The following is a 22516-nucleotide window of genomic DNA, read 5'->3' as shown; positions in this document are numbered from 1 at the left end:
CATCCTCTGACATGGGAGCTGGCTCGGAGCTCGTCTGCCTGGCTGTGTGTTTCCTGGACGGGGCCGCCTGTGGAGCTGGTTGACAGTTGCCTTTTGTATCTATGCTTCTTTTTCTATGTCTGCTTCTGTCTCCTTGAACCCCAGTGGGCCTCAGCAGATGGCCGCTCACACTGAGCCTGGTTCTGCTGGAGGTTTCTTCCTGTTCAAAGGGAGTTTTTCCTCTCCACTGTCGCTACAAGCATGCTTAGTGTGAGGGATTGCTGAAGAGTCAATGAGTCGATGCAATCAGCTGGTTTTCCTTAGAAAGAAAACTTTGAATCAATCTGACTGGATGATCTGGTGAACTGGAAAGTGACCTGAGATGACATGATGGGAATTGGAGCTATAGAAATAAACTGAATAGAATTGAATATCTGACCTTTGGTCTGAAATGGTAGGTTGAGATCATTTGTCGTGTTTGAACTTTCAGATGTAGTAAAACAGAGCCTCACCACCATGCCACCACCACCATGCCTGACAGTGTAAGCTGTGTTCTTTGGTTAACCAAAACGCCGAGGTGACGCAGCTAAAGCTCAGAAGTTGTCTGTAAACTCTGTCCGTATGTAAGGACTGAATATATAAAAGGATATTCTCATTTTGTCATTTGTCTCTGAATCCAGATACTCGTTTCAACATGATCGCGCTTTCCGCTCAGACAGAAACATGGATGTATGTTTTCAGCCGATTAGGAGCTAATTGCTGGGATTGAATCCTGACAGTGGAGTTAATGGATTGTCCCGCTGACAGTGGGAATGTTTCTGTTGCTCCAGCTGAGACCAAAGACGCCTCATTGATTTTCACTAACAGTCTGCAGTCGACTGGAACCATCTGATGTGACAATCGGAACGAAACGAGTGTGTTTCTGTGTAACCGCTTTATTATTCAACCTTCTCCAGCAGCCTCACATCGTCTGTCTTATCTCAACGTCGCCCAAAACAAGAGCCTCATTCAAAGAGCTGCAGATCGTGAGGAGCTGAGATGTGTGGGATTCCCTCCACTCACCAGAAATGGCAAAGTGGCTCCATCCCACTCATATCCACTGGTTCCCACTCAGCAGTGAGCCACACACATTTAGCAGGCGATAAAATGTGAGCAAGTTAAAAGAAATTTTTAAAAACTCTGGAGGAGAATCATCTCTCCTGCTGTGGTGTTGAGCATCCATCCTGATCCGAAGGACCGAACCAGAACCAGGATCTGACTGCAGAAACACATGAAGGAACATCAGAGGACGCTGCAGTGATTATTTCCACGGTGAACTGGTTCTGGCGGCCTGAAGCTGGGCTTCAGTGGAACACAACTTCAGACGCTGGAGTTCCGTCATTCCACTGCTCTTAAAAAGTTTTCTGAAATAATAATAATAGAATTATGATTCAGAATCTCCACCTAACGAGTTGCGTTAACTACAAAGGTATAAACTAAATGAAAGGGTGTTTTTTATTTAGCATCGACAAAACAAACTAACAAACATCAACTTTTTGTTTTGATTTTAATATTCAGCTCTAAAAATAAAATAAACCATTTCCTTGTTATTTTTAAGGAAAGCTGTGTCTACAACCTGAAGCTGTCTCTCTCCAGTTCTTTTCACTCTGGACAAACCTTTTAAATAAAACTTCATAATGTCAATTTATAAAATAACCAGGAGACATGACAACAGATTTGTACAGAAATGATGATCTTAACCAGAATAAAGAGGTTGCTTAGAGTCGCAGAAAGCAGATAAAGATAAACTGCTCTGGAAAACCTCAGTTCAGACACGCCACAGGCAGGTATTATTAGGGTTTAATAGACTCACACATCATTAATAAGAATAGTCCTAACATTATTTATTTTAAATGCAGCTGAAATTTGTTTGAAAGCCAGATTTCTCTACATGAAATACAAGCTTTAGAAAAGTCCTTTAACAGAAAACATTTTCCTGTTGAGTAAATAATCGGAATTAGAATTTATTTAAAAGCCGAGTCGAGCAAATAAAACAGTAATTCATTTTAAAATATAGATTTTAAAATAAAATAATAATTCATATATTTAGACTTAAACTTAGACTCAACTTTATGTATTCATTGGGTTATTTCTTCACGGAAATTCTGGTTCCAGTAGCTTAAATAAAGCACAAAGAGTTAAAGCAAGATGCCATTAAAGATAAAAATACAACAGACAATATAAAAAGAGTGCATTTAGTACAAAAAAAGCATAAAAAGTGTAACATCCTGAAATATGTTTCCTTTAGATATAAAAATATCTGCACAGCAGAGAGAGATAAGGGAAGACTGGATTATTGCACTTGGACTGCAGAGATGGACTGACCTTATAAATAAGTAAAAATTAAACAGGCTACACAGTAGTTGGCCTGAGTTATTGCACAGGGAGAGAGAAGAATATTGCACAGCAGATAATGTTTAGCATAAGATGTCCAAGGAGGGGGGTGCTGACCCTATTTGATTTGATTGAAGTTGTAGTCTGTTTATTTTTGTTGTGAAACGAAACTCAAAATGTGTCCTTCTGATCCCAACTTCCACAAAAGATTAAATAATTCAGTTAAATCAGAATAACCGGGTTTGAAACGTCCTCTAAATCATGTCTCCCTCCTCATCATCCTTAGGGTTCCTTTTTCCCAGCGGTCCATGAAGGCAGCGCCAGGGACTCCGCCTCTGCGCTGCTGCCTGGCCGCTGATTGGCTGGGTGGGGATCCGCGTGGGCGCAGCGGAGGACTGTCCTATAAAAGCCGGGATCCCACGGACAGACGCGCTCGTGTCGTGTTCCCTCCATCACTAGCAGCTCGGAAGAGGACCGTGGACCCCCCCACTCCCACTGACGCTCCACGCAGGATGTCTCGGACCGACGAAGTGCACCGAATCACGGAGAATGTCTACAAGGTGAGCCGCTTCGGTCCGGTTCAGTCCGGTTCGGTCCGGGACCCCTGCTGTAGCTGAGAGTCTGGAAACATTATGAAGTTTGATTTGTTTTAATAATTAAAAAGCCTCGTTCAGAAATAATAAATAGAAAAACGTGTTCTGTTGTAGAAATGTGGATAAAATGTTAAAGTTATCAGGAATGTTTGGAGCATCTGAACCTGAGGAGGAAACTGATCCTGAGATGTTGGATCGGTTCTGAAACACCAGAGTCAACCGAACCAACCCTGATGATGATGATGATGATGATGATGATAGAGGCTTCAGACATGTGAGCCCCCAGACTGGATCCTGGGGGCCAGTTTGGGCCCCAGTGGGAGGAGAAATGCTGGTCTGTGTTCTCCTCCTCAGGTGGTTGGTTGGCAGAGGAACGGTTCTGTAATCTGATCTAATTATTCTGGTTCTATCAGAACCCAGAGGCGTGGAAATGCTTCAGTGGGGGCCCGGTCAGCGTGGGGCCCCTGATGCTCTGACCTTTGGACACTTTTAGGGACAGAGATGCTGAGGAGGTGCTGCTCTGATGAAGATGGAGCAGCAGGTGGAGCAGGCTGGGCTCCCAGGCTGTAATTGCAGCCGCCTGATTGGCTGGTTGGGCTTTGAACCGGACGCAGATAAATGAGCAGTGGGCGTGAAGAAAAGGATTTATATAGCACCTTTAACAGACGTAGAGGTCACAAAGGTCTTCACAAAATTACAATACAAATAAAACATTTACAGTCACAGAAGACAGGGTCATAAAACTACCCTCATCTGGATCCAAAAAACAGTTCTAGGAACTGGACCCGTCCATCATCAGTACCACAGCCGCCTCCTCCGGATCAGCGCAGCGGATCTACAGAAAGCTGATGTATGAAGGAGATTTAGGAAATACATTTCATAAAAATAGATGCTTTCATTTCATAAAATTTCAATCCAGTTGAACAAATCAAATTGAACTGGGGGGGGGGGGGGGGGGGGGGGGGTCTTCCTGTTATTGACAGGCTGCTTCATCCAGCAGAGCTGCTCACAGTTTGACCGCCTGCTGCTCTCAGGCTGGAATATTGACAGAAGAAAACATTTTTTTTAAATCTTAAATGCAAAATGTTGACATATTTTTTTACGATGTTGGAATAATTCCTGCTCTAAGTGGGTCACTCTGTCAGCTGAAGGCGTATTTTACAGTCTCTATACTCCACTTAACAATTAATCAATTACTTTATTAGTTGATGATTATTTCAATAATCGATTAATCTGATTGTTTTATCCAAAAGCTTAATTAACCAGTTATTAAGGCCCTGTTTCTGGGACAAGCAGGTGCTGATTATGGCTCTACCAGCAGCTCCGTCAACCGGTTGATACTTTATTTATTTATTATTGTTGCCTGCATAGATTCACCGAATCCTTCATCCAATCAGCAGCCTCTCCTTCAGGTCAGCTGACCCTCATGCTTAGCTGAGAAAGTTTCATTGTTTTTTTTTTTCATGTAAACCGAGCAGGAAAAAGCCACCAGAATCGTCCCAAAGAACCTGCAGCACATCGGATCAGTTCTGCTACGTTCAGACCGAAGCAGCAGGAGCAGCAGAAACGCGCGTCCTGCTTCATTTTTGATGCTTCTACCAGTTTAGTTCTGAAGCGCGGCTGAAGCATCTCTGCTGCTCTAGCTGCGCGGTGGTAAAGTGGGTCTGATGCGTGTTGGGCGGAGCTACCCTATCCTTTCTTTCGGCGGTGCGCTGTCACTGGGAATCCCCAGCAGCAGCTGCCTCAGGCCCGCTCGCCTCTCCAGGGTTTTCCCCTCCTGTTGGTGGAGCTGGAAGTAGATGTTAGCGTTTTTCAGGTCTGTGCTACAAACTGCAGGCAGCAGGATAATAAAAGCCAACATATTCTGCTGGCAGGTTTCTACATTTGAAGTTAATTTAGGCGTTAATAAACTGTTTCAGAGGAGTGATCATAGCGCTCTGCATCAGCAGTGCTGCGTCTGACTCCCTGCCAGCTCCCAGATCAGCTTCTCTCATTGGTCGATGCGGCGCGTCCAGCAGCTAAAGTTAATTTTTTCCACTCCAGCAGCTGCTGCTCCTGAAGCTTGATGCTCAGATGCTCATGATGCGCTGCTCCTGCTGCTCCTGCTGCTCTAGACGCTGCAGGACCTTCTGCTGCGCCTGGATGCTCGCCAACCTTTGACATTGCATGTAAACTGGCTGCTTCTGCTGCTGAACGTAGCATTACACAGGAAATAATCCAACTTTAAACCATCGGTTTATAGCTACACTGCAAAAACGATGTAGAAATAAGCCAAAATGTCTTAAATTAGGTGTATTTACCGTTGATTTGAGTAGGTTGATAAGATGATTTGCCAATGGAATGAGAATTGTTACTCTTAAAATAAGGTAATTAGATAATATACACTTGAAATAAGACAATGAAATAGTTTTTTTCTTATTTTAAATGTAAATTGCCTCGTTCCATTGGCAAAGTGTCTCACTTACCTCCTCAATTCAAGAAAAAACAATTATTTTAAGAAAAAAATGTCTTATCTAGATATCGATTTTTCCCACTGTAGGCGACTTTATCTGACTGATGGCTGGTTAACGTTTTTAAAGTTTTAGAGGGAGATACCTGAAGTTCTGCTCGCAAAGAAAGCCTGAAAGACAAAGAAATTAACGGATAATGTCCAACCCCCCCCCCCCCCCATTGGAACATTAACAGCTAGAAGAAGAAATGACTGAACCTCCTCCTGCTGAAACAGAAGCTGAATGTAAATTTACGATGACTCACAGGGTGACTGTGTGTGGGGGCAGTCTGCACTGACGTGTGTGTATGGGGGTGGGTGGGGGGGTCCTGTAGCCTGCAGCAGTTGGCTCTGAAGCTGCTCTGTGACACGCTGCTTCAGATGGCTCCAGTTGGCCCCTGAGGACCGGCCCCTGCTGAGGGGATGCGACGCTGAGGGTAAAGTGTCTCCGCAGGTCGAACCACCGGCGTCTGCGCGTCGTTCAGCTGAGCGCTGTAATCCCAGCAGTGCTGCGGCTCAGGTTGATGAATAAAGCTCAGAGTGACGCTGCCTCCATTGTTCCCACGGATTAAAGGAACATCAGCAGGTCGGCTCATTGATTCCAGAGCTTTCTCTGCTCAGGGTTTAGCTTTTCACTCAGTTCTTACCTTCATGTTCAGATAAAGGTTTCCTGTAGATGTTCTCTCTAAAAACTGATCAGAACCTGGAACAGCAGCTTCCTGTTGAATGTCCTGACTGGTAGCATCTGATGGATCTGTTATCTAATCATCTGGGGACCTTCTGAAGCTGGTCGGGTCAAAGCTTCAGATGAAGGTTTTTCAGCCATAAAGACCTGGACCTGAAGCTGCATGGACCCGTCAGTCCTCAGACACCTTCTCCAGCTGGTTCATTCTGGCCTCCATCGTCTGCGGCTGTGGAATGTTCCAACTCCGGCCAGGTTGGAACATTCCAGCCATTTGACCTGTTCTTTCCTTCTCCTGTCCTCCACACAACTTGTCATTCTAGTTTGTAATCTAGAGCTTTCAGTGACGAGCTAAAGTCCGATCTGAGATTTTTGCCGTTGCGTTAAAAAATTGCTACTCGATGTTGTGACTTCCGTCCCCCCCGGTCTGCCTGGTCTAGACTTAAAGGAATAGTACACCCAAAACATGATTAGCCTTCATTTTCTACTCACCCCCATGCTGAACAACACTCTGGAGTACTTTTTTGATATCTCAAATGCATCTGGAGATCTGGGAGGCTTCTTGCTGTCTGCTGACATTCAAATAATGGAGGTCTATGGTGCCCGAGGCAGAAAGGTCCATAAAAGTCCACAAAAAACGTGTCAATATTCCTCCATACTGCTCGTCCAATGTAATCCAAGTGTCCTGAGTGGGTAGCATCCAGAATTTACTCGAAACGAAGTCATTTAGAACGTTTTTAGAGCATAAACAGTAGTGTATAGGATTTCCTAAAAGCGCGTTCACGATTCTATGGAAGCCGGCAGACCAAACCAGCGCATTCAGCTCGGCAAAGAACTCATGCTCTTCCTCAACACTGAAGTCCTCAGACATTTTTCTTTCGTTGTTTCTTTCTTTGCACAGGTAAACAGCACATTTCTTCTTCTACGCTTGCATTATTGGCAGAGCAGACGCTGAATGCGCACTTTCATCTGATTTGGTCTGCCGGCTTCCGTAGCCTCGTGATCGCGCATGTGCGCGCTTTCAGGAAATCCTATACACTACTGTTTATGCTCTAAAAACATTCTAAATGACTTCGTTTCGAGTAAATTCTGGACGCTACCCACTCAGGACACTTGGAATACATTGGACGAGCAGTATGGAGGAATATTGACACGTTTTTTGTGGACTTTTATGGACCTTTCTGCCTCGGTCGCCATAGACCTCCATTATTTGAATGTCAGCAGACAGCAAGAAGCCTCCCAGATCTCCAGATGCATTTGAGATATCACAAAAGTACTCCAGAGTGTTGTTCAGCATGGGGGGGGAGTAGAAAATGAAGGCTAATCATGTTTTGGGTGTACTATTCCTTTAATGCTGTCGTATAAAACGGGTTCCAAAAAAGTTAAAAATCAATCCGCTGGACTTTGTCTCCAAGTTTGAAGACGTTTCTCTTCCATCCAGGAAGATTTTTCAATCCAAAATGTCAGAAATAGCGTTTAGTTCCAGGTTTTATCCAGCAGCCCAACAAAGCCTGGTTTTAGTTTAGAAAACATGCAAATAGAAACGGATGAACGGGTCCCCCCCTTTGGAATGGGGGTCGTTTGGCTTCTTTGTTAGCCTGCAATGCCCCATACCTGTCTATGTCTCTGAAAGGGGGATCATTAGAGGGAATTGTTGGTCTGGCTGAACGAGCGAGGTCCTCCGCTCTGCTATACAGGGGTTGCGATGATGGTGGGGGGGAATTAACTCTATCGCTGAAATCTGAGTCTGTTTGGTTTGAAATGTTCTGGGATTTTGTGTTTGGAGAAAATCCTCTTCAGAGATTTTGCGTTTCTGCGTTTAATCTTCTCACCATTATTTAATACGGGTTCCAAACATTTCAGCCTGCGACCCTAAAAAAAAAAAACAATGCACCCCCCCCCCCAAACACACACACACATAATTACATCACTTTATATTAATTTATGCAGGTAAAGTAATAAAATCCATTTAAAATAATATATGAGAGAAATTTCATGTAGTTTTTCATCATTAAAATATATTTTTATGGTAAAATCTGAGCAAAATCTGCTCGTTTTATGGTACTTTTATATTCTTTAATAGACCATTTATATTATAGTATTTCATAATACATTTTGTCATCACATTATTATAGTTTTAATCTGTTTTCTTCAGTGATTAATTAATCCTGCCAGCCCAGATATAATTTGTGATGAAGCTTTAGCTGATTACTGCATCCAAACGAAGATTATCCAGCCCCATAAATATCATCCACAGGTTCAATCTTCCTCAGGGCTGTTTGCCATAACGTGCCTTTAATGTGGAGGATTTTATTTTATTTTTATGGAATATTCCTGAAGTTTTCCATGCAGCCTTTTATGATGAAGGGAACTCAAAACCACTTCCTGCTTCTTTTTAACACATAATAACTGTTAAACCATCTAGAAACAAGTAAAAAATGTCTTAAATTAGGGGTATTTACCCTTAATGTGAGCAGGTAAATAAGATGATCTGCTAATGGAATCAATATTTTTACTCTTAAAACCAGATATTAGATAAAATGCACTTGAAATAAAACAATGCAATTATTCTTTCTTATGTCAAATGTAAATTGTTTCTGATCAAATTCAAGTGTAAATCAAATACAATATAATCACTGATTAATTTGCTGTTAATCAGGATGTGAAAGTCTAGCTGTGGCACGACAAAAATAAAAGATTAAAGAATCAAAGGGAAGATTAACAGCAGATGAGGAGCAGAGGTGCTTCAAACTGTTTGATCAGCATTAACTCATAGAACGCTTTAACCATCCCAGCTAATTATTACCTCTAACCTCTCTCACATGTTCAGGGTTTCTTTTCAAAGTCTCCTCCATCATCTCACCACAGTGTTGGTTTGTTTTCTAGCTTTGAAATCCATTTGATCCATTATTTACCAAAAAGAAAGGAGACTGGAAGAACACAACGTACCGACATTCCTGCATGGGGGGGTCTAGAGGCATGAGTATTTTTCAATGAGATCTGACTGACCAGCAGAACAGCTGCTCACGTCTGCAGCACTTCATCAGCCTTCAGCAAACTGCTGAGCGGGTGGGAGGGAGGGAGGGAGGGGGCGCTGGATGCTGCTGGAGGATGAGAGAACGGCAGAATGAGGAGAGCACTGCAAAAATGTTCTGAAAATGAACAAAAATGTATTAAAATAAGTGTATTTACCCTTAATTTACGTAGGAAAATAAGATTATCTGCCAATGGAATGAGCACTATTACCATTAAAATAAGATAATTAGTTATTAGGCACTTGAAAGAAAAGACTGCAGTTGTTTTTTTTCTTATTTTAAATGTAAATTGTCTTATTCCATTGGCAAAGTAACTCTATCTGCTTATTTTAGGAAAAAATGACTTACTTAGATTTACATTTTTTTGCAGTGAACTAGAAATAAGTAAAAATGTCTTCAATTAAATGTATTTATCTATGAGATACTTTGCCAATTGAATTAGTATTTTTACTCTTGGAATAAGATGATTAGATAAAATGCACTTAAAATAAGACAATGCAATGGTTTTTTCTTATTTTAAATGTAAATTATCTTATTTTATTCGCAAAATGTCTTTTTAACTCCTCAATCTCAGAACAAATGCACTTATTTTAAGAAAAATTGACTTCTCTAGATATATGTTTTCCAGTGTGAGGAAGGTGTGCAGCTCGTTGTGATGTAGGGAAGCCCTGAGGGGCCAAACGGTGGCCGTCCAGCTGCAGCGCTGAGATCCAGCTGCTGCGTCTCTGAGGCTGGAAAATAAACCAACTGCTCTGAGAATCAAACGCTGAAATAAACTCTGCAGGAGGAGGCTAACCCCCCCCCCCCACCGCTGCAGCTCCTCCTGCCGTTACACAGGTGCACATATTCACATGTCTGCACAGGGAATCTGTGGTGAAATCAGTGTGAACACGCCATCTCAGTGTGTAAAATGAGTGAATGGGATGCATGACGTCGCTGCTGGGAGACTCCCACCCTCCTCCTTCTGCCGCTCTTCCTCTGCTGCTTTCCTGCATGAACAGAACGTGAGGTGAATAAAGATGGGCTGCAGGTGGGGGGGGAGGGGGATTCCAGCACATCCATATATGGTGCCGGAAGTTCCCCCTCCCTCCTGCAGGAGCTTCATCTGTGGAACAGGGGGCGCTGAGCATTCATCTGCCTGCAGATAAAGGCTCATCTGAAGGGAAATTGCTCCCCCCCCACACACACAGTGACATCTCTCTTTCCATTCATTTTAGCAGCCTACCCAGGACCCTAACCTCCCCATTAGTACCCGGGGGGCACGGGAAACGGTCCTCACAATGAGAGGAAAACCCACACAGGCAGGCAGTATGTTGATCAGGACAGCAGAGCAGCTTCAGAGAATGGCGGCTGATGCGCAAAATGTCACATTTGCATTTATCCCTTTAGTTTTGTATGAAAAATAGACTTTTTTTTTTTTAAAGAAATGGACTTTAAACTACCTCAGTGGGCGTGTATCCCTTTAGTCATGTACTGAAAAACTATTTAAGGTCAGATTGCCATACACGCCTGTTGATTTAAAGTCTATTACATACAGAGCTAAAGGGATAAAGCTTCCGATGCTTTCTCTCTCCGCTTCTTTTCCTGAAAATAGATCACTCGGGACAAACTCTTTAAATAAAACTTCATAACTTATATTTATTAAATTAGCAGGAGACATGACAACAGATTTAGATAGAAATTATAATCTTACTCAGATCAGAGAAGTTGCTCAGAGTTAAAGAAGGCAGCTGTTAACCAGCGGGGCTCACTTCTCAGGAAGTGGCCCCCATTAACAGTTAAACAGGCATTTTATACATCTCCAGTCTGCCCCATCATCACATCATTACATCATCACATCATTACATCATCACATCATTACATCATACACGTTGGCTAATGGGACGAACACCTGAGCTGAGACCAGGAACTGAACCACCATGAGCCACAGCAGCTTCACCGTTTTTCCTGCTTCGTCACTGAAGTTTGGTTTGAAAATGATCGCTTTAAATGTTCACTGTTTCAAACATTAACCTTATTTACACTGCAAAAACCATTAAAATAAGTAGGAATTTCTTAAACTAAGTCTATTAAAGCTTAATTTGAGCAGGTAAATAAAATAATCAGCCAGTCGAATTAGTATTTTTAATTCTAACCACAAGATTCCTCATAAAACAATAAATAACAAAAATTATACATTAAGTAGATGTTAGCATTTTTCAGCTATGTGGCGAAAAAATCTAATTAATAATATGCACTTGAAAAACACAATGCAATTGTTTTTTTTGTTAATTTTAAATGTAGAGTCTCGTTCCATTGGCTCCATTTAGGAAAAAATGCATGTATTTTAAGAAAAATAAGACTTATTTAGATTAACATTTTCTTTATTAATTTTGACATCTAACTAATTCTTGATATTTGGGGGGCGGGGGTCTTTAGGCCTCATTTTCCTCCACTTAAAGATAAAATGTCCACCAGCTGCCGCCTCACAGAAGCTTGAACTTCTCCCAGTTTGGATGCAGCGAAGGAGCTGCAGGATGAAGATCCGTCCAGTTCAGCGCTGGTTTAGCTTCCTTTCTATGGACCTAAAGATGCTGAAATCGACCCATAATCCTGGTTCTTTCTTGGATCTTTGTTCTGATATTGCGTAAGGATTGATCATGTACTGAATGGCGGCTGATTGGCTGATAGGCTTCCTGCCTCTCCAGGATCGGCTGAGTTCCCATCCACCATTTCCTGCTTCTGTTGTTCTTCTTCTGAGTTCCTGAAGTGACGACAGGCAGATTCTCCATTACCAGCTGACTGCCGATGGAAGCAGACTCCCACACTGAGAGAAAAGGTCATTTTATTTTTTGGGCTGTAGAGGCAAAGGGGGCGGAGTCCTGCAGAGCGTTTGGCCACAGCTCAAACTACAAGGTGACCCGCTGCTGCCATCATCTCCTTTTTTCCCCTCTTCCCTGTTGGAAAAACAGACGTTCTTCTCTGGGATTCTGTTCAAATTATAATTAAAAATGAACTTTTTTCTCTATTTCCTGAATTCAGGAGGTAAGGGAGACAATTTGCCAATGGAAAAAGACAATATACATTTGAAATAACAAAAAAAAATTCTAAAGTTATTTCCAGTGCATTTTATCTAATTATCTTATTTTACCACTTAGCAGATACTTCCTGTGTAATTTTTGTTATTTGTTGTTTTTTGGGGAATCTTGTATGGTTCCAATTAGTGAAATCCACCTCAGTATTTGATCCTGGTTACTGTTGGGCCTCATTTGACCAAAATAAATCCTTGGTTTCCACTTTCTTTGGACCGAAGCTGAGCTCCTTTAATGGACTTGGAGCCGATTGGAAGTCGATTCGTTTTCAGCCGTATTCAAATGAGATAAAAACCCATCAGAACGCCTCATGGAAGCGACGGAGCCTCATCTGTGGACCACATTCCTTTCAACTAGATGGATTTGGTGTTAAACATACATCTGGTAAAAGTGAAAAAAAAGAGTTATTCCACCTTTATGATTCCTGATCCTCCACGGACGGGTTGGTCGTTGGATCGCCAACTTGAAGAGGGAGGATTTGCCATCGAACTTCTGGCCAGAGAAAAAACCCGTAATATGTAGCCAACATTTGGAAGAAGAATGTTTTCAAGATGACTTGGATAATAGCGCGTTGTGACAAACACCAGATACAGCACTGGGACTTGATCAACAGCCGATACCGCACCATGACAATGTCACTAACCAGTAGGTGGCAGTAGTGTTCTTTGACAAACATGGATGCCTCCAGTAAAGCACATTCACATGAAAATTACTCTGAATTAAAAACACTGATCATTTATTGAACAGATGGATTCATTTCACATTTAAAGTATTAGTTAGAATTCTGAATATGACCAAACTTTTCCTTTAAACTTTGTTTCGTAGGAACAGACGTTTGAAGCAGGAATTTAAAATCTCAGTGAAGGAAGAAAACGATCGTTGGTCTATTGGTTTAAAATGTTTTTCTCTTAATTTTTTAAGGCCGGCTTGTTCTCCTCTCCACCTGGCCCACCTTCTCCCTCCTCCTCAGTGGGGCAGCCATCTCTCCACTCGCTGGTTAATCTGTTTGTCAGCGAGCGACGCAGCGGGTCCTAATGGTGCCACATGGCCGCCTTGGCGTTGCAGTCATTTTCGCCCCGACATGATACGAGCCTGCTGGTCTCTCTGCAGGTCCTGACTCTGCCCACGCTCAAACCGACGCCAGCTCGCTCACCGTTTTCTCAGCGCTGCTGGTTTTTCACCTCAGTGTTTGGATGCGATTCTGCTCACCTGTGTGGGAAGGAAGTGATGGAGGATTTAGCAGGAGATGCTCTTATCCAACGTAGCTGATGTCACTCTGAGGTTCTCTGTTCCTCTTTCCTCCCTCAGGCTCATTGTTTCTATCTTTCCTCATGGATCCTTTCACGCTTTGCAGCTTTCTGTTCCTCATATTTGCTTCTTTCTGTTAGTGAAAGTGAAGCTCTTTAATTACTTGAAAGAAACGTCAGTCCCATCCCGCTCTTGTCGTGTGGTTAATGGCGTGTATAACCTCTGGCTCTGCTCCGTGTCCTCCATGGGAGTCGGTGTCACCGTGCCAAAATGCTGGTCTGACAGATCTGTTAACCTTGAGGCCCAGAGGTTTAAATTTTTCCTCTTTGACTGTAAACTTTCTGCTTCTGCTGCCCAAAGCGTGTTTGGTCTGAATGTAGCATGAGATCTGCTCCTTTTTAACGTTGGATGGGCATCAGTTTGCTGGACTCTTCTGTCTGTTGATTCAGCAACATTTGCTTCTTCAGTTGTTGCTACTTTTAGACACAGCAGGCAAACCTGTGGCAAGCCGGGCGATGGGAAAGAAGGAGAAGACCATGAGAAAAAGAGAGCAGAGAAAGTGTGGACTGCTGGAAGAACTGCGGTGAACTGGTGAAAGAAAAGTGAAATGGCGTGCTCAAAGATGACCCTGCACATTTAGAGGATGTTTGGCTCAACCTGCTGCTGTGAAGCAGGATTCTCCACCATGAACAGAATCAACAATAAATCTGGATCCAGGCTCAAAATGAGCTCCTTGATCTGTGCTTGAGAATGGCTTAGTCTCCGGTTAAACCCAGGTTTAAAGCCTTGCAGGGCAGCCTAAAGCCCACTGCCAACATTAAGACAGAAAAAAAGAAAGAAAATAACAAACCATCAGTTCAGGGGTTTGAGAAAATATGGGAATCAGGAAATTATCTATAAACCAAACTGTACGATTGTTGTTCTCTACTTCAAAAAACACATGTGTGTTCTATTTCTTTTTAGATTTTTTTCTTTAAAAAGTCAATATATAACATGGAGGCATAAAAACCTGCATTTAATCTCAGTGTTAAATTCTGTTTAAAGTAACGGATAATAATTAAAAATGTCGGTTGTTTTAATTGGTTACCGCTGCTCTACAGTCCTGCTTACTCACTGATGAAAGTTGAATAATGACTCAGTGATCATTTAGAGACATTCACACATTATATATTTGCAAACTGATCTAATGGATAAATAGATTTAAGTCTCTACTTTGATTTCTAACTGAACAGAGTCTAACTTTTTTTCTTATCCAATGTTATTTCCTCCTTAAACACTTAATGTATTTAATCCCCAATCATCACCATTGGCTCCGCTCAAAGGTTACCTCCTTTTTTTCCTGGTTATTTATTTAAGTGGCGTAACTCTTCTGGTGGTGGGAGGAATTATACCCTTCATGCTACATTTTTCCAAATCTTCCGTCATTAACTTGCTGCCGGCATTCAACCTGCTCCTGATTAGGAAGACGAGCGTTAAAAAGACCGTCTCATTGACCCTGAGAGCAGAAAACACTCCTTATCTTCACTTGAACAGAAAACCGATTTAAATCTAAATATTCGGTTGATTTTTGCCTCCAGGTTGCATTCATTTAAGCCAGAGATGAAGAGGCATCATGCGAGCATTTCATCGCTGCAACGTGAGGAGAAAACCAGCATTTTAACATTTATTTCCTGACGCATGACTGAAGCTAAACGCTTAAAGGAATAGTACACCCAAAACATGATTAGCCTTCATTTTCTACTCACCTCCATGCTGAACAACACTCTGGAGTACTTTTTTGATATCTCAAATGCATCTGGAGATCTGGGAGGCTTCTTGCTGTCTGCTGACATTCAAATAATGGAGGTCCATGGCGCCCGAGACAGAAAGGTCCATAAAAGTCCACAAAAACGTGTCAATATTCCTCCATACTGCTCGTCCAATGTAATCCAAGTGTCCTGAGTGGGTAGCATCCAGAATTTACTCGAAACGAAGTCATTTAGAATGTTTTTAGAGCATAAACAGTAGTGTATTGGATTTCCTAATAGCGCCCCCATGCGCGCTCACGATTCTACGGAAGCCGGCAGACCAAACCAGCGCATTCAGCTCGGCAAAGAACTCATGCTCTTCCTCAACACTGAAGTCCTCAGACATTTTTCTTTCGTTGTTTCTTTCTTTGCACAGGTAAACAGCACATTTCTTCTTCTACGCTTGCATTATCGGCAGACCAGACGCTGAATGCGCACTTTCTTCCGGTTTGGTCTGCCGGCTTCCGTAGAATCGTGAGCGCGCATGGGGGCGCTATTAGGAAATCCTATACACTACTGTTTATGCTCTAAAAACATTCTAAATGACTTCGTTTCGAGTAAATTCTGGATGCTACCCACTCAGGACACTTGGATTACATTGGACGAGCAGTATGGAGGAATATTGACACGTTTTTGTGGACTTTTATGGACCTTTCTGTCTCGGGCGCCATGGACCTCCATTATTTGAATGTCAGCAGACAGCAAGAAGCCTCCCAGATCTCCAGATGCATTTGAGATATCAAAAAAGTACTCCAGAGTGTTGTTCAGCATGGAGGTGAGTAGAAAATGAAGGCTAATCATGTTTTGGGTGTACTATTCCTTTAAGGGAGGCGAGCTGTTCTGTAATCCCTCCTTTTTTCCGCTCCACTCAGAGAAATATGCTCCTTTATTCAGCAGAATGCCAATCAGCTTCCCTCTCCGCCGCTCGGTGAATAATGTCTGATTCATTGGGGATTAAATGTGCACCAAACACGGTAATAAACCCGTTAAACTCTGAGGAAATAAGTTAGCGAGTTGCTGAGGGTTTGATCAGGTCATGCTTTTTTTATTCTTTAAGATTTCTTTTTATTTTAAAGGAAAAGTCGCTCATATTCAGAATTCCAACTTCTGAAAGTTCTTTAAATCTGAAATGATTCCATCCTGTTCAATAAATGATCAGTGTTTTTAATTCAGAGTAATTTTCATGTGAATGTGCTTTACTGGAGGCATCCATGTTTGTCAAAGAACACTACTGCCACCTACTGGTTAGTGACGTCACGGTGCGGTATCGGCTGTTGATCAAGTCCCAGTGCTGTATCTGGTGTTTGTCACAATGCGCTATTATCCAAGTCATCTTGAAAACATTCTTCTTCCAAATGTTGGCTACATATTACGGGTTTTTTCTCTGGCCAGAAGTTCGATGGCAAATCCTCCCTCTTCAAGTTGGCGATCCAACGACCAACCCGTCCGTGGAGGATCAGGAATTAGAAAGGTGGAATAACTCTCTTTTCCACTTTTACCCGATGTATTCCAGCATCCAGCTGCCATGCACGTGGGCATTGTCAGTTTCACTATAGCTCTGGTGAATTTCAATGGTGAAGTCCTCTGGAAATCTTCAATAATTGTTGTTGATTGCAGATGTGTCTAGTAGTTCCCATTGATTTAGCTTGGAAAGCGGGGAGAATGGCGCTAGGCTTACCGCACCGTGACGTCACTGCTGGAAGATGGCAGGAGGGAGGGGCTACTATATTTGGGCAAAAATGGCCGCTCCCAGACTCAGTGATCGCGACAAAAATATATTTTTTTACTGATTAACGCTAAATTCATTAAATCACCGCAAACGTATTAGTTTTAGGTATAAATGATGATCCATTGATTATTCACTCGACTTTTCCTTTAACTTTTCTTGTAACTGAATGACGACTGATCCTAAAAGGACGCCTCCCATAGAGGTGACCCGGTGTCGACTGTAAAGGCGTGACTCTGCTGATCGCAGCGATATTAACAGCAGCAAACCCAGTGTTTTTATCTGGGCTGCTCTCCATCCTGGTTTTCCTCTCTGTGCTCCGATCCATCAGGAGCTGATGCACTTTCAGACTCACTTTATTCTGCAGCCCATCCTTACATAACCAGGGAGGAGGGGGTCTAGGGGTTTAATTATAGCCCTATCTATCTATCCATCTATTATATTCTGTGTCCATCTTCCTCTTAAGGTCTTTTTGTGGGGCTGCCTTCCACGTGTTAGAACCTGCATCATATCGCATCACTTCAACCTGACAGACTCAGAAGGTCACTGAGCCCTTTAAGCTTCAGCTCCTTCCCTCCACGTCCCGCTCCACTTCACCCTTTCAAGCTAAACTTCCTTTAAGAGGTTTTTTTCTTCCTGTACTCCCATTACGCGCCGTCCTACTTCTTACTTCCTTTTTTTGGAGTCTACTGCGTTTAAGGCGCTTGCTGTGCGTCAGCAGCCATCCTGAGCTGAAAGCCGCCATGAACGAATGTCCGTCCATCCTTCTCTCCATCTGCCTCCTTTTTTGTTATTTTTTTTACTTCCTACTCTTCACTCACCCATTATTGTTTTTTTTTTAATATTTCTCCTTTTCCAAAAAAATCCTTGACCTGAAAGAGACCTTTGACCTTTCCCAGTAAAGTTAGTTTACGAGGCTTTAAAGGCTTTTAAAGGTCTGAATAATTTTATCTGCTAATGGCCGACTCCCTTTTCATGTTTTTTCTTTGCTTTAATCCTCTGGTAGTTGTCTAAAATAAGTTAAGCCTGTCAGGAAAAGTCTGACTGGAGGGAGAAGATCTTTTCGGTTTGGTTGGAAATGCACCAGCAGAGAAAGGCCAGAGATGGACGAGCTTTAAGACTCGTTAGACTTTCTTCTCGTCTGTTTTCTCGCTTTTTAACGAGCCCTGCGGCCTCAGAGCGGGATGTTTGTTCTCCTGGTGCAGATGGATGGTATACCATCTGACACGCAGGCGAAGCTCGGAGATCTGCAGCTAGAAATAAACACACATCAGTCAAAATGCTCCGTTTTCAAAAGGCCAAAGTTGCATCTAGTGGTTTTTACTGCCGATCCTCTAAGGTTTGTTTTTCTGTGTTTGACCTCCTGTACCGGTTTTTATCTCTGCTTAATTCCTGCTTTATTTCTTCCTGGATTTAATAACCAGTTCTTTCAACTTTCTGAGTCACTTTAAGATAAAATGTGGGGAGTTTGGCTACTTTGCAGCCATAAATGACTGTTTTAAGCCATTTCCCAGACTGAATGGATTCACCACTTTTGGAATATGGAAGAAAAACTGCAAATGTCGACCTTTTTGATGAACTCTAGCCAATCAATAAACACTGGATGCAGTCATGCAGCCTCTAACCAGTGAACTCGGCTCATTTGGTCATGTGATGCAACAGTTGGGCATAGCTTTGTTCTCAGCTGAATGAGGAGTTTTTCTTGTTTATTATTTCATTCTCCTGTGCTGTCGTCGCTCCACTGGCTTCCAGTCCGTTGATTTTAAACTTCTGCTGTTTGTTTTTAACGCCATCCATGGCTTTGGCCCCTCTTACTTGTCTGAGATTTTAAGTTTCCGTAATCGTGGCAGAGCTTTACGCTCCTCGGCTCAGCTTCTGTTAGAGGTCCCTAGGTCAAGACTCAAGCAGTGGGGCGATGGTTCTTTTGCCGTCGCTGCTCCCAGACTGTGGAACAAACTACCCCCTGACATCCGCACCATTACTGACCTCAGCCTTTTTTTTTTTTTAAGTTTAAAACCCACTTTTTTAAATTAGCTTTTAATTCCGTCTATAATACTGTCTCTCTCTGTGCGCTCCTTTCTATGCACCTCTGGAAGGCTTTTAATGTCCTGCACCAATACAGCACTTTGAATTGTATCTGTATGTTTTATGTGTTATGTATCGTTTTATGGCTTTGTTGTAAAGCACTTTGGGTTTCATTTGGCTATTGTAAAGGGCTATACAAATAAATTTGATTTGATCTGATTACAAAACATCAGGTAGCCACTAATAGACGGCCATCAGAGTTTTGCATCTAATCTGACTGAGCCAGCTGAATTTTCAGCAGATAAAAAAATCATTGTAAAAATTCAATGTACAAAACAAGGCAGATTCAAATGAGACAGTTTTTCTTCCATACATTGATGCATAAATAAATAAAGTTGATTTTCGTATGATGTTCACTGAAAGCCGTGGTGTCCAAAGCCAGTCGCCTCAGCTCCCCGTCCTGCATCCTAATCTAAGGCCGGTGATTCCCAACCGGGGGTATGCATGCCCCTAGTGGTCCATGAGTGCATTGCAAAGGGTACATGGAAATATTTGATTTCTTAAAGGCAAGGTCCGGTCATATTCAGAATTCAAACTTGTGAAAGCTTACCGCACCGTGACGCCACTGCTGGTAGATGTCAGGAAGGAAGTTTACTATAATTACAAATGGCCGCTCCCAGACGCTAAATTCATGAAATCGCCGCCAACATATTAGCTTTAGGTTTAAATAATGATCCATTGATTATTCCTTGCTGACCGGACTTTTCCTTTAAGGAGTAAAATAAAATGGCGCTGGGATCTGTTCTACTTAGTGAGGATTCAATTGAAAAATTAAACAAGTTTTATCAACCAGAAAGTTTTCCTTATATGAGGAGGAGGTTATGGAGGGGAAAGTGAAACACTTTGGGGTTAGTTTCAAACTGCAACTATTCATCAGAGTAACTGACTTTCAGGTCATTTTATCCTTTTTTTTTTATTTATTTTCTTTAAATAGCCGCTGGCTGCAGGTTTGGAGTCTGAGGGAAGCGGCAGCATGTTCAAATCTGCTGCTGAGCTCCGAGTCGGCAGCCAAAATCAGGTTTTATTTCAAAGCAGGCAGCAGGGGAGGTGTGAGGGATGGATCTTCACACACACACACACCCTGACACAGAAACCCTCCAGTCCGTCAAGCTCCCATCCTGCTGGATTCTGGCTCCTCGCAGCGCGTCCTGTCTTCCTCCTCATTGGCTCGGCCGGGTCACTGTAGCTCCTGTCGCTTTGGCGTCAGCTTCTATCCTGCTTCCAGTCTAACAGAACTGTTGTTTGTTTTTGTCCCCTGCTTTGCAGAACATCATGGAACAGTTCAACCCGTGCTTACGGAACTTCATAGCCATGGCCAAGAGCTACGAGAAGGCTCTCACCAGTGAGTACACCAACCGTCTCCTGTTGACTCTGTGGTGGCGGAGGGCCGGCTGGCCTAACGCCTGGTGCTGATGTAGATCCTCCTGGAATAAAGTGATGATGATGATGTTCTGCAGAGTCACGTTTTCCCGTCTGAATCCAGACCTAAACTGACGGAGCTCTGTGGTCGGTTAGAGTTGGTATCTTATTAATTTCTGTGCTGGAATCTCTTCATGATGGTCTTCCGGACCGTTTCCCGTCTCGTCTCCCTCCTTGCTTTGCTGTACCTTCACTTCCTAAATGTCTGCTTCTTCTTTGCTTCCTCTGTCATGGCTTCTAGTTGCTTTTGCTCATGTGTTTGCATGGTCATGGGTGTGAAAGGTGGGCGCCTCAGACGCCAGCGGCTGGAGGCTAAAAACAAAGCAACCGAGGCGTCCTGCGGGAGCTAAGGGGAGCAGGGGGTGTTGCTAGAGTAACGGTACCTCCACCCATGGGGCCGAGGAAATGGGAACAGGCTGAGAGAGAATCCAGGACAAGACAGTCGGGATGTTTTATACAAAACAATCAGAACTTTTTGATTTTTGGATAAGATTTGAACGGAGTTCCACCTCTGATACTGGATTTGATGCTTTAAGAAGCATTTCTCTGTTTGTGATTGAGTGCGTAGGGAGGAGGATGCTGCCCCCCCCGGCGTGGCAGCGCCTGGCGCGGAGCAGGACTCTCCTTTTGTTTAGAGGAGTGGAGATGCAGGGAGAACTCAGCTGCCTGCAGGAACAGAAAAGGAGGCGTCGCTCCTGACTGATAGATGAAGCTAAAAATAACCCTGCTACTCCCTGAGAGGGGATTGCACTTCATCAATGCCTCGCCACAACTCTGGGGGGGGGGAGTTTAGGCTCAGACCAAGTTAAAAGGGTGGAGCACCCAGCAGTCATCTTATTGTCATTGGAAAAAAATCTGCTACTGGTTCTAGAGACACGGTGGCGTCTGCATCCCAGAGGAGGTTAAAAGCAGCCAGTCATTGAGGTGGGGGGGCTTACTTGGACTGGGTTGTTTCCGGAGTCTTAAAACTAGAGCTGCAACTAACCTTTATTTTGCTGATCAATTAATCGGTCATTTATTATTTTCATTAATAATAGGATGGATAAAGGTTACTTTTCATGAAAATAAACCAGGTGAAACTCAAACTTTTCCACCTGGGGAGTTCTGGATGGAGCAGATTGGCAGGGGAGTTTTTATTTTTTACCTTAAATGCAAAATGTTTATATTTTTCAACAATCTTGGTATAATTCCTGCTGTTAGTGAGTCGCTCTATCAGCTAAAGGCAGGTTTTACAGTCTCTATAAACCAGTTAACAATTAATCAATCAATCACTATATTAGTTGATTGTTATTTCAATTATCCATTAATCCAATTAATTGTTTCAATTCTACCTTAAACCTCCTTGATGACTGAGGAAGGAAACTGGCGTAAATGAGCAGAACTCCGTTTTTCGAAGTTCCAGCAAACTGAGGCTGAAAGATGCTGCATGTTTGGATGAGCAAGAAAAACGGCTCATCTGGAGGATAGTAAAGATCCGAACATGTTTTAAAACAACTTCAGTTCTGTTTCCTACAGTGAGAATTAGGGCTGCTGGCAAAAAAACAAACAAAAAAAAGTTTTTTTATTTTAATTTTTTTGAGTTTAATATGAGAAAAATGTCAGAATTCTGACTTTAATCTTAAAATTCTGACTGTTTTTCTCATATTTAACTCAAATTAAATAAAAAAAACATCAGTTAACTTTTTTATTCCTAACAAAAAGGAAAAGGTCCAAACTCTAAGATAAGTCAGAATTCAGATTCCTTTTTTTTTTAAACGTATTAAACTCCCATAACATAAAAATGAGTTCACTTTAATGGTCTTCTGTAGTTTCCTCCTAAACTCAAATGATCACGATCTTTAGCATCTTTAAATGTCTAAAATGTTCAATCAGAGCAGATCTGTTGAGGTTCGAATCTTCTTCAACTAAACTTTGAGTCCCTGTGATGTAGATCTTAGAAACCCAGAGCAGAAAGCATCTTTGCGGTAAAAGCGGCGAGCCCGGTCTGAGGCTCTGGGCTCAGAATAGATTGCTATTGTTTTCCAAGCGAG

The 22516-nt window shown here is 42.5% G+C and overlaps 1 protein-coding gene across 1 annotated transcript in view; it reads left to right on the top strand.

Moving 5' to 3' along the window:
• Positions 1-2660: 2660 nt before the first annotated feature.
• LOC119799086 (brain-specific angiogenesis inhibitor 1-associated protein 2-like) overlaps positions 2661-22516 on the top strand; it is a 55277-nt gene continuing 35421 nt past the window's right edge. Inside the window, exons 1-2 of the mRNA XM_038308814.1 lie at positions 2661-2912; positions 20334-20409. Coding sequence (XP_038164742.1) covers positions 2661-2912; positions 20334-20409 — 328 coding nt within the window. The remainder of the gene's footprint in view (positions 2913-20333; positions 20410-22516) is intronic.

This window comes from Cyprinodon tularosa, unplaced genomic scaffold (assembly GCF_016077235.1).
Source record: "Cyprinodon tularosa strain WSP-4 unplaced genomic scaffold, ASM1607723v1 ctg648, whole genome shotgun sequence".
NCBI lineage: Eukaryota > Metazoa > Chordata > Actinopteri > Cyprinodontiformes > Cyprinodontidae > Cyprinodon > Cyprinodon tularosa.
Note: the sequence above shows the minus strand (reverse complement) of the source record. Positions and strands in the feature narration are given on the sequence as shown.